The sequence below is a fragment of the Pristiophorus japonicus genome, chromosome 13 (assembly GCF_044704955.1).
Source record: "Pristiophorus japonicus isolate sPriJap1 chromosome 13, sPriJap1.hap1, whole genome shotgun sequence".
NCBI classification, from domain to species: Eukaryota; Metazoa; Chordata; class Chondrichthyes; family Pristiophoridae; genus Pristiophorus; species Pristiophorus japonicus.
The window spans coordinates 56,073,098-56,086,508 of NC_091989.1; the positions used below are offsets into that span (position 1 = coordinate 56,073,098).

At 45.1% G+C, this 13,411-nt stretch overlaps 1 protein-coding gene across 5 annotated transcripts in view; it reads left to right on the forward strand.

Annotated features, from left to right (window-relative positions):
* Window positions 1-13,411, forward strand: part of LOC139278583 (copine-8) — a 435,806-nt gene that overhangs the window by 376,812 nt on the left and 45,583 nt on the right. For all 5 annotated transcript variants that reach the window (XM_070897510.1, XM_070897511.1, XM_070897512.1 and 2 more), the window contains one exon: window positions 4,815-4,942. In XM_070897510.1, coding sequence (XP_070753611.1) covers window positions 4,815-4,942 — 128 coding nt within the window. The remainder of the gene's footprint in view (window positions 1-4,814; window positions 4,943-13,411) is intronic.

Sequence of the window (13,411 nt, forward strand, 5' to 3'; positions counted from 1 at the left end):
AGAAACATAGAAAATAGGTGCAGTAATAGGCCATTCGGCCCTTCGAGCCTGCACCACCATTCAACAAGATCATGGCTGATCATTCCCTCAGTACCCCTTTCCTGCTTTCTCTCCATACCCCTTGATTCCTTTAGCCGTAAGGGCCATATCTAACTCCCTCTTGAATATATCCAATGAATTGGCATCAACAACTCTCTGCGGTAGGGAATTCCACAAGTAAACAACTCTTGAGTGAAGAGGTTTCTCCTCATCTCAGTCCTAAATGGTCTACCCCTTATCCTAAGACTGAGTCCCCATGGTTCTGGACTTCCCCCAACATCGGGAACATTCTTCCCGCATCTAACCTGTCCAGTCCCGTCAGAATCTTATATGTTTCTATGAGATCCCCTCTCATCCTTCTAAACTCCAGTGTATAAAGGCCCAGTTGATCCAGTCTCTCCTCTTATGTCAGTCCAGCCATCTCGGGAATTAGTCTGGTGAACCTTCGTTGCACTCCCCCAATAGCAAGGACGTCCTTCCTCAGATTAGGGGACCAAAACTGAACACAGTATTCCAGGTGAGGCCTCACCAAGGCCCTGTACAACTGCAGTAAGACTTCCCTGCTCCTATACTCAAATCCCCTAGCTATGAAGGCCAACATACCTTTTGCCTTCTCCACCGCCTGCTGTACCTGCATGCCAACTTTCAATGACTGATGAGCCATGACACCCAGGTCTCGTTGCACCTCCCCTTTTCCTAATCTGCCGCCATTCAGTTAACATTCTGCCTTCGTGTTTTTGCCCCAAAGTGAATAACCTCACACTTATCCACATTATACTGCATCTGCCATGCATTTGCCCACTCACCTGTCCAAGTCACCCTGCAGCCTCTTAGCGTCCTCCTCACAGCTCACCCCGCCACCCAGTTTAGTGTCATCTGCAAACTTGGAGATATTACACTCAATTCCTTCATCTAAATCATTAATGTATATTGTAAAGAGCTGGGTTCCCAGCACTGAGCCCTGTGGCACCCCACTAGTCACTCCCTGCCATTCTGAAAAGGACCCGTTTATCCCGACTCTCTGCTTCCTGTCTGCCAACCAGTTCTCTATCCACGCCAGTACATTACCCCCAATATCATGTGCTTGAATTTTGCACACCAATCTCTTGATTGGGACCTTGTCAAAAGCCTTTTGAAAGTCCAAATACACCATATCCACTGCTCTCCCTTGTCCACTCTATTAGTTACATCCTCAAAAAATTCCAGAAGATTTGTCAAGCATGATTTCCCTTTCATAAATCCATGCTGACTTGGACCGATCCTGTCACTGCTTTCCAAATGCACTGCTATTTCATCTTTAATAATTGATTCCAACATTTTCCCCACTACTGATGTCAGGCTAACCGGTCTATAATTACCCGTTTTCTCTCTCCCTCCTTTTTAAAAAAGTGGCGTTACATTAGCTACCCTCAAGTCGATAGGGAAATGACCACCAATGCATCCACTATTTCTATGGCTACTTCCTTAAGTACCCTGGGATGCAGACTATCAGGCCCCAGGGATTTATCGGCCTTCAATCCCATCAATTTCCCTAACACAATTTCCTGCCTAACAAGGATATCCTTCAGTTCCTCCTTCTCATTAGACCCTTGGTCCCCTCTTACTTCCGGAAGGTTATTTGTGTCTTCCTTCGTGAAGACAGAACCAAAGTATTTGTTCAACTGGTCTGCCATTTCTTTGTTCCCCATTATAAATTCACCTGAATCTGACTGCAAGGGACCTATGTTTGTCTTCACTAATCTTTTTCTCTTCACATATCTATAGAAGCTTTTGCAGTCAGTTTTTATGTTCCGGACAAGCTTCCCCTCATACTCTATCTTCCCCCTCTTAGTTAAACCCTTTGTTCTCCTCTGCTGAAAGATAGAAACATAGAAAATAGGTGCAGGAGTAGGTCATTCGGCCCTTCGAGCCTGCACCACCATTCAATAAGATCATGGCTGATCTTTCACCTCAATACCCCTTTGCTGCTTTCTATCCATACCCCTTGATCCCTTTAGCCATAAGGGCCACATCTAACTCCCTCTTGAATATATCCAATGAACTGGCATCAACAACTCTCTGCAGTAGGGAATTCCACAGGTTAAGAACTCTCTGAGTGAAGAAGTTTCTCCTCATCTCAGTCCTAAATGGCTTACCCCTTATCCTTAGACTATGTCCCCTGGTTCTGGACTTCCTCAATATAGGGAACATTCTTCCTGCATCTAACCATTATGATTTTTCATTTCAGTCTTGCTAACCTACCTGTTTCTCTCTAGGTGGCCAAGGTGTGCTTGTATCTGTTTTCATTCATGGTATTTGCAGCCATCTTGGTCTTTGAACAATTGCATGGGGCCCCCAAGTCAGTCAGAGGCCCCGAGGAGATCCAGTGATAGGTTTACCTAGTAAAATGTAGGGGTCTCAAACTAAACCCCGCAAGGCAAAGGCCACTCCTACTTTAAAATTAACTATCTTCTTAAGTAGTCATTACCTATCTGTCACAATCAACTTTGTCTCTGACAGTCAGACTTGGTCAACTCTGAAACAAAAGACAGACCATTTGTTGATCGAAGCCATTTAAATGATCAGTTATGAGTCATAGCTCCCACCACTTTACAGGGTTGACTGCCACCAATTTGAGATTTAGATTGAGATTAAGTTCACCGAGTCGTCTTATACCCAAATAAACTTTATTTAGCAGTGAGTCGAGTAACTCATTTTTTTTGTCAAAAACGCTGAAATATGAAAGCGCCTACCCACACTGAAAGTAACGGTTGAAATTCACTATTTTACCAACCATCTTTTGGAACTTCATGCTTTCAACTTTAACTTGATTCAGCAGGTTGCAGTTCTGGTGATACTGCTCTAAAACAGTAAATGTTTTGCAGCAGTGCACCATTTATTGTCTTTTAAGGAATTGAAGAGGTATATATGGTTTTATTTCTATGAAGTGGCCAATGTGAATTTAATTTTTCATGCACTTGTATCACTTTATAGAGCTACAAATGCACACTAACTCTCTAACTCATTATTAAGATGAGTTGTATTTAGGACTGAGACAATACCATGTATAACTGCAAGGGGACTCTGGAGTTTGACTTTATTTACAATGACAGATGCACTACCAGTAGATCAGATTAATAAGCATGGAAATGTGTCAAATACACAGCTATATACCTGGAATAAAGAGAGATTTTTGTTATAACTTCTTGTAACGTCAGACATATTCAGATTAAAATATCATACTAGAAGCAGGGGTTAGCTAGATAGTTAAGATTTTTCAGATGCAAGCATCTGAATTGAACATTCTGCGGAGGATATAATTTATATTATTGTGAAGCTTCCATTTAACATTGAGCAGAACCGGTGCTTACTCTGCTGAAAATGACCATGTAATTTGTAACTGTTGCCACAAGTGGAGATTTTGGACTGCTTTATTATAAGCATTGATCCCCTAGTCTCCCATCTCAGCTCCCAAGTCAAATCATTGTGGAATAGTGGTGTCATTCCATTGTACAAAATTACTGTAATATTTCCCAAGAAACTTTGGGGTGGATCAAGATCACAAGACAAATAGGGATCTTAGCTCATGCATCCAGAGAAAGCTGACAGTGACACCCCAATCACAGCCTCCATTACAATGCTCAGAAATCCATTCCGTGCATGGATCATGCTTTGTGCAAAGAACTTCCAGATATTTGCTCTAAATTTGAACTTTGGACCACTTGTCCTACAATTGCTGTTTAATTTTGAAGTATTGTTCTGAATTTGCCTTTTATTATTAAGACAATTTTCAAGTAGGCATCTGTCTTAGTATATTAGAAATTCAAAAATATCTGCACTTATGCATCAGGAAGTAAACCCCCATTTATGCCTTCATCCCTGGCGAGTTCAAGTCCGCATTCTTTTATGTATTAGCTTGGGGGGGTTACTTTATATAACAAGAACATTCCAGGGGCCATTAAAATGTAAATAACAGTTTAAGGAAGAAAAATAAAATACATTGCAATACCTAATATTCAAGCCCAACATTTGGAACGGCTCATTCTATTGGTGTATGTACAATAGAGAGGGCCGTAAGTCTGCTGATGGGCGAAGATAATTACCCCATCCAAAATTACAGTAGTGGCATCATTACATAGTTGGGGTTTGCAGCTGGTGGCTGAAAAACTACTTGAGCAGTGCCTGCCCTAATTTGTCCTTCAAAAGCAGAGCAGTCCCAGAGCTGCTCCAAAATCCATTCTTGGCTGAAGAACACAGATGGAAAAAAGTCCTTTCCTCCAAAAGAAGAAATTTACCAAGACAAGAAAGATGATCAATCCCCTCTCGGATTGATTACCTTCCCTTATGAAGTTTCAGGGGGCCTTTCAAAAGGCATCAGCAGGATCCACGAGCACTTTCAGCTGGCAAGAGTTCTGCTGAGGCCTGTTGAAGGCGTTGTGGGCATTTTCCCAGTTGATTCCCCAGAAGTCTCCCAAACATGTCATGGCTGGTGTCAGGGCATAGGCTGAACATCTGCATAAGCTCCCCCTGCACTGCCAGTAAATGAATTCCAGTAAAAATTGAGGTGGATTCCAGATAGAACCACATTTTCTGCCCCAAAATTTTGAAATCTGTTGGACCTCTACCGTGGTCCTGATCAGAATTTAAGGGCCAATGTGTTTGCTTTGAGTTTTTTTCTTAAAATCATTTTGAAAGATTTTCCTGAAAATGCAAAATAAAATTGTAAACTTTTTAGCAGTTCTTTATACAATATATTAACTTTTTAATATATTTTATTTCCCCACCTTTTTTTGCAGAATGGAAACCCTCATAATCCATATTGCCAAGGAATTGAAGGGGTTATGGAAGCTTATTACCGGAGCCTAAAGTCTGTGCAACTTTATGGACCAACCAACTTTGCTCCTGTAATTAATCATGTAGCAAGGTACTTCAGGCATTTATAAATAGGGGGTAACATATGTCAACTTTTTCATTCGTAAATTGTACAATGTTTTGTCACAAGCGTATTTAATTATAGCTGACTAAATTTTGCAACTGCACAATTTGAGGGCATTTAATAACATGTTTGTGTATTGTAAATCTTCCCCCTTCTCCCTTCCCCATTATTTGTGGCACAACACTGTGGGGACACGGGGTGGGGGAGGGGGGGGCGGAGAATACATATTAAATAAGCAGGAATACCACTGGTGTCTTAATATTGATGATTGACTAATTACGTAATGGCTTCAGTCTTCACCATTGATATTATCACCACATAGACAGCTCTGAGGTGGTGCTATGCTGAGAAGAAGTATAAAAACAGATGAACCACTTGACTGTGTCCTAGGCATCGATTCAGCACATGACAAAGGCACACCCAGCCCAGTCGATCCTGCAAACTAACATCTGGGAACTGGTGCTGAAGTTGGGAGAACTGTCCCACAGATTAATCAAGCAACAGCTTGACATAGTCCTACTTTGAGAATCATACCCATCAGCCAATATCCCAGACTCCTTTACCTCCATTCCTAGGATTGTCCTGTCCCGCCAGAGGTGTGGGCACAGTGCTATGCAGTCAGAAGGAGTGATCCTGGAAGTCTTCAACACGTGGCTTCAGGTCAAACATGGGCCAGGAAACTTTCTGCTGATTATCACCTATTGCCTTTCCTCAGCTGATGAATCAAGGGCCCTCCATGTTGAACACCATTTGGAGGAAGCACTGATGGTAGCAAGGGCACAGAATGTACTCTGGGTGGGAGACTTCATTATTCATCAATGAGTGGCTCAATACTACCACTGACTGAGCTGGCTGAATGCTGAAAGATGTAACTGTTAAATTGTGCTTGCAGCTTTGGTGAGAGAACCAACATGTGGGAATAACCTATTTGACCTCGTTGTCGCGAATCTACCTGTTGCAGAGGCATCTGACTTTGACCGTATAGGTGGCAGTGAACACCGAACAGTCCTCGTGAAGACCAAGTCCCGTCTTCACGCTGGAGACATCCTCCAAAGTGTCATGTAGCACTACGACTGAGCTAAGCGGGATAGATTAGAACAGATCTAGCAGCTCAAAACTGGGTCTCCATGAGGCACTGTGAGTCATCAGCAGCAGCAGAATTATACACGATCACAATCTGTAACCTCACGGCCTGACATTTCCCTCATTCCACCATCACCTTCAAACCAGATGATCAACTTTGGTTCCATAAGGAGTGTAGAAGAACATGTCAGGAGCATGTACTGGTAAAGCCACAGCACAGGACTGCATACATGCTAAACAGTGAAAGCAGCATTGCATAAAAAGAACTAAGCGATCCCACAACCAGATCAGGTCAAAGTTCTGCAGTCCTGTCATATCCAGTTGTGAACGGTGGTGGACAATTAAGCAACTAACGGGAACAGAAGGCTCCATGAACATTCTCATTCTCAACAATGGCGGAGCCCAGCACCTGAGCACAAAAGACAAAGCTGAAGCATTTGCAACCATCATCATCCAGAAATGCCAAGTAAATGATCCCTCTTGGTTTCTTCTTGAGGTCTCCACCATCACAGATGCCAGTCTTCAGACAATTCGTGACATCTGGGCACAGCAACGGCTATGGGCTTCGACAACATCCCAGTGTCGCGCTGAAGACCTGTGCTCCACAACTGGCGATGGCACTAGCTAAGCTGTTCAGTACAGTTATAACAGTGGCATTTACCAGAAAATGTGGAAAACTGCCCAGATATGTCCTGTCCACAAAAATCAGGACAAATCCAACCTGGCCAATTGCCACTCTATCAGCCTACTCCTAACCATCAGCAAAGTGATGGAAGAAGTAATCTACAATGCTATCAAGTAACACTTACTCACCAATTACCTCCTCACTAATGTTCAGTTTGGGTATGGCCAGGACAACTCAGCTCCAAAACATGGAGACAAGACTTGAATTCCAGAGGTGAGGTGAGAGTGACTGCCCTTGACATCCAAGCAGCGTTTAATTGATTGTGGCACCAAGGAACCATAGTAAAATTGTAGTTAATGGATATCAGGTAAAAAAAAAAATACTTGAGTGGCTGAAGCCATACCTAGCACAGAGCAAGATGGTTGTGGTTGAATGGAAACCAATTATCTCAGCCCCAGGACATAACCGCAAGAGTTTCTCAGGGCTACGTCCAATGCCAAACGTTCTTCAGCTGCTTCATCAATGACCTTCCCTCCATTACAAGGTCAGAACTGGAATTGTTACCCGGTGATTGCACAGTGATCAGCTCCATTCGCAATTCCTCAGATAATGAAGCAGTCAATTCTTGCATATAGAGAGACCTGGACAACACTAGTGTCAGACAATGACCATCTCCAACAAGAGAGATCAACCACCAATGTTCTCTTTAAGCTATGCGGCCAAGCAGCACTCCAGTGGTCCTGCGCAGCCAGCATTTCAGTGGAAAAACTGCACATGTGTTGTATCTTGAAAGGGTCACGCAGCCCGCAAAAAACATTACAGGGTAGATTGTCAACCACGTCTATTGATATTCAATGGCATTACCATCATCTAGTTGGCCGACATCAACATCCCGGGGGTCACTATTAACCAGAAACACAACCAGACCTAGCACGTAAATTCTATGACTATTAGAGCGGGTAAAAGGCTGGGTATTCTGCAGTGAGTGACTTATCTCCTGACTCCCCAAAGTCTCTCCACCATCTACAAGACACAAGTCAGGAGTGTTCTGGAATACTCTCTAATTGCTTGAATGTGCAGCTGCAACAGCATTCAAGAAGTTCGTTACCAACCAGCACAAAGCAATCTGATTGATCGGCACCTCATCCACCACCTTAAACATCCATCATCATAGGCGGTCCCTCGTATCGAGGATGACTTGCTTTCACGCCAAACAGGGATGAGTTCACAGTTGTTTCAATGAAAGTCCTGATATTCCAGGTCCCAAACTACATGTTGAAGGGTAGAAGATGCCTGTGTGTGGATTTGTTTAATGTGTGGTGGCTGTTGCACACCGGCTCTGCTGCATGGACCTAGTGCACACATATATTGCAGTGTGGGCTGGCCCGTGCTACCCCTGGGCCCTCGCCCTCTTCTGTGCCCCGAACTCACCCCTCTCCTGAGCCCCGATCACGTCGCTCCACGATATCTTGCCGCTCCTCCGCCCCGACCTCACTGCTCCTTCGCCCCGACCTCGCCGCTCCTGCTGTACCTGCCCGCGCTCCAATCAGCGACCTGAATTTGATGACGTCCTATCCAGTCGTCCTCTTCACAACCGTCGCTCTCCTGCACCAGTATGTGCTTCTCCAGGCAGCAGCAGGCGCACAGCGGTCTGGATCTCCCGGGAGCTGATGGTGCGCGCTTGTTGTTCACAAATGAGTTCATGATGACCATGGCCTTGGAGGAGATGCCGGTGTAGGGGTGAACCTGCTTCATCACTTTGTAGATGTAGATGGAATAAATCTCCTTCCTCGACTTTCTCCGCTTCTTGCTGCTCTTCGGTGGTGCTATAGTGATGGTTTTCTTGGCGCCTTTCTTGGCAACTGTTTTCTTTTCATCAGCCATCATCTCATTCATAATGGCACACTCAGTCACACAGACACCGTCACACCCAACACCTCTCTCTCTCCCTCTAGTCCAGACTGGGTGGCGAATGGCTATTGGATACAGTATTGGATTGTCGACACGTGGATCCCATGTGATCAAGAAGTTGAAGGTGGTTCGGAGCGGAGATGGGGGTGGGAGGGCGAAACCTTTCAGATGCCGACAGGGTCAGTCATCTGGTTGCGGTGTGCACTGCAGCAACTTGCCAAAGCTTCTTCGGCAGCACCTCCCAAACTCGTGATCTCCACCACCTAGAAGGACACCTAGTGTACACTAGCACCTCCAAGTCACCCCCCATCCTGACTTCGATTTGTAACATCTTTTGGATGAGACGTTAAACCAAAGCCCTGTCTTACCTCTGAGGCGGATGTAAAAGATCCCACAGCAGTTTAGAAGGATATGTTGATCGGGTTAGATGAATAGGGTGAGATGAAGCTCTTGTGGGCCATAAACACTGGCATAGGGCCAAATGACCTGTTTCTGTACTGTAAATTCTATGTAAATCTTTTTTATTTAAATCACCGTTCCTTCATCAACATTGTGTCCGAATACTGGAACGCCCTACCTAACAGCATTGTGGCAGCATCTTCATCACCACCTCAGGACAACAAGGACTAGGCTGTGAAAATTGGCCTTTCCAGCAATGCTCACATCCTGAAAATGAAAAAACACCAACCAGCACCCAGCTGAAATGTCCAATTCTGGGACAACCATGAACTGGAACCACAGAGAGAAGAGCAAGCTTGTGCAGGGAAACTTTTTGCAGGCATTTCTAACATTAAATGAAGAATCTTATGAATAAGCTTTGAGATTTTTTTGCAAAATTGTGTAATTTTTCTAATGTATTTATATTATAAATATTATTTTTGACATGTTCCTCTGACCCTGGACTCATGTGGATTCCGCCTTCCATTCTCCTCGCCAGTGGTGGTTCTGCCTTCAGCCGCTTAAGCCGCACATTCTGATATTTCCCTCTCTTGAACCTCGACCTTTACTTTTCTGTTGCTTCCATTTAAGACCCTACTTAAAGCCTGCCTCTTCAAGTACGCTTTTGGTCACGCTTCCTAATATCTCCTTCGTCGGCTCGGGATTCATCTTCCCTTCCGCCTCAGTGAAATGCCTTGGGATGTTTTTTCTACATCACAGGTGTAATATAAATGCAAGTTGTATATAATGACCTAAGTAAAGAACTAAAATGGTAGCTGGAAGCAGTTTGAAAAATAATTTTGTGTCTGGTTTGATTGGTTCATTTTGTGGTAATTATTGACTGTTCATTGATACCTGTTTGGCACTTGTTTCTTCTTCATTGGTAGAATTTTGCTTATTGGCAAATGGTTATCATTGGCAAATTTTGAAAGCATTTGATGGATATGAATGATTGGTAGTTTTTCCTCTGTCGCTTGACTGAAGTAGTTTTTTATTGGCCCAATATTTCATTGACTAGATGGAAATCAATCAATGTGGTTAATTTAACAGATAATGGTTGCTAGAGCCAATCCACAATTTATGCCAACGTGTGCCATTGAAAGACGGGACTCTGGAATTTGTGCTATGTGCAAGATTTTGAATTATGTGGATAGATTAATATTAGTTCACCTGTCACTTGTCCCTAATCACCACCAGACATTATAAGGACCGTGCTACATGATGAAGTGATGTCATAGATCAGTTTTAATTGATTTTTCTTGGGCAGTCAAAAACATGTTCCGAGCTTCTCCTCCATGAGGAGGGGGCAGTTTAGGATTTTCTTCCCATTTATTATAAAATTACTAGTGACAAATGAGGGCAACATGGGAAGCGGTCCGACTAGAGAGCTAAAGACAAATATTACCCCATGTAGTACAGACAGATGAGCAGGAAATATATAAATACCCATAATATACTTTTCTTTTGAAGAATTGCCCACAAGCTATTCAAACAGGAGACGAAATGAAGAACGTGAAATATTAGACAAGATAAACATAGTGAGAGAGTAAGTATTAAAGGGCTCAACAGCTTTGAAATTGGATAAATCCCCAGGCCCGGATGAAATGCATCCCAGGCTGTTAAGAGAAGCAAAAGAGGAAATAGCAGAGGCCCTGACTGTCATGTATTTCACCATCTTGCAGTGACTATAAGTATGTAACTGTAATGCATGCATACTGTACCTCTACCCTTGTAATGCACATCCTGACCACAGGGAGTGTTCTCCTCACCTGGGCTTCCAGGTATAAAAGGGGAGGTCCCACCCAGGATCAAGACTCTTCAGTCCTGGAAATAAAGTGAAGGTCACAGAGTGACCATGTCTGATATATCCATGCCTCGTGTGAGTTTGTAACAAGGTGCAGAGACATTACATCTGGCGGCAAGAATCGGGAATCACCGAACCACGAGGATGGCCACCGGTGGCACAGAGGAACGTTACTGTGTGGGTGAGGACTGGGACGACTTTGTAGAAAGACTCCAGCAGAGCTTTGTCACAAAGGATTAGCTGGAAGAGGCAGCGGCTGACAAGCGGAGGGCGCATCTACTGACCAGCTGTGGTCCACAGACGTATGCGCTGATGAAAGACCTGCTCGCACCCCAAAAGCCAGCGCACAAGTCCTTCGAAGAGCTCAGCCAGCTGATCAGTGAGCATCTCAAGCCGGCAAGTAGCGTACATATGGCCCGGCACCGGTTCTACACACACCGGCGTCGGGAGGGTCAAAACATTTCGGACTTCGCGGCGGAACTGCAGCGTCTGGCCAGTCTCTGTAAGTTCTCCGATGACTGCAGGAGGGAGATGTTAAAGGACTTTTTCATCGAGGGCATTAATCATGCCGGCATTTTCAGGAAGCTTATAAAGACTAAGGATTTGACTTTAGAAGGGGCAGCGTTGATAGCCCTGGTTTCAATGTTGCAATGAACCAGGGAGTTAATGTTGTAAAAAGGACACAGAACCCCACAGGTAGGCAAGGGCAATTCGACACCGTCCAGGCAGGCAAGGGCAATTCGACATCGTCCAGGCAGCCAGGGTGGGCCTGCAACAGGGACAATGGAAAGGGGATCGGCAATTCACGCCATCACGAGGAACAATGCATCCTGTGATGGGACAATTAACACCCTCCATCAGAGTGATTAGAAACAGCCAAACGGGCCATCAGAGAGGAATGCCTGGGAATAGCCCTTTTGTTAACAGCAATCTCAGCTCATGTTGGAGATGTGGGGCAGACACACTGCAAAAATCTGCAGGTTCCAACTTTACACCTGTAGGATTTGTAATGTCAAGGGACACCTGGCCAGGATGTGCAAAAAGGCAGTAGCGAGGCTAGTCTGCGAGACAGACGAACCAGACGAGGGGTCTGAAATGCAGGATGAGGCCTGGGGAAATACCATGGAGGCTAAAGTTCAGAGAGTTCATGTGGCTGACGTCCACAGCTCATACACCAAAACGCCACCCATGATGATGAAAGTCTTACTGAATGGCATCCCGGTGCACATGGAGCTGGATACTGGAGCTAGCCAGTCCCTCATGAGCGCCCAACAATTTGAGAGACGATGGCCACACAGAGCTAGCAGGCCCAAATTGGAACGCATTGAGACGCAGCTACTTTTGTACACCAAAGAGATCATCCCAGTGCTGGGCAGTGCAAACTTGGTGGTAACGCATAATGGATCACAGAACCGGCTGCCACTCTGGATTGTTCTGGGAAATGGCCCCATGCTCTTGGGGAGGAGTTGGCTAGCTGAGATGAATTGGAAATGGGGGGATGTGCACGCCATTTCATCCATGGAGCGAAGTTCATGCTTGCAGGTATTGCAAAAATTCGAGTCACTCTTTCAACCCGGTGTCGGAACGTTCAAGGGCACTAAAGTAGTGATACGCATCACTCCGGACGCCAGACCAGTGCACCACAAAGCCAGAGTGGTGCCGTACGTGATGCGTGAGAAAATTGAAAGTGAACTGGACAGGCTGCTCAGAGAGGACATAATTTCGCCCGTTGAATTCAGCGACTGTGCAAGTCCCATTGTTCCCGTCCTCAAAGCAGGTGGCTCGGTCAGGATTTGTGGCGACTACAACGCCACCATCAACCAAATGTCACTGCAAGACCAATACCCGCTCCCGAGAACGGAGGACCTCTTTGCCACGCTGGCAGGTGGTAAGCTGTTCACGAAGCTGGACCTCATTTCATGACTCAGGAACTGGCTGAAGAATCCAAGTTTCTGACCACCATCACGACACACAAAGGATTATTTGTTTACAATAGGTGCCCATTTGGCATTCGTTCTGCAGCAGCTATCTTTCAGCGAAACATGGAAAACTTGCTCAAGTCCATCTCTGGAATGATCGTGTTCCAAGACGACATCCTTATAACGGGTCGAGACACTGAGGAACACCTCCGCAACCTGGAGGAGGTGCTACGCTAATTGGAACAGGTAGGCCTGCGGCTGAAAAAGGCCAAGTGCGTGTTTTTGGCCCCAGAGGTCGAGTTTCTGGACAGGAGGGTTGCCACAGACGGGATCCGGCCCACTGAATCAAAAACTGAGGCGATTCGCCGGGCGCCCAAGCCCAGCAACACGTCGGAGTTGCGATCATTCCTGGGACTCTTGAACTATTTTGGGAACTTCCTGCCAAACTTAAGCACATTGTTGGAGCCGTTACACATGCTCCTCCATAAAGGTTGTGGATGGTCTTGGGGGGATTGTCAAGAACGGGCTTTCAATAAGGCGAGGAACCCGCTGTGTTCCAACAAACTGTTGACTTTGTATGACCCCTGTAAAAAAAACTGGTTTTAACATGCGATGCATCATCCTACGGGGTTGGGAGTGTGTTGCAGCAGGGTAACGATGACGGCTGACAACAACCG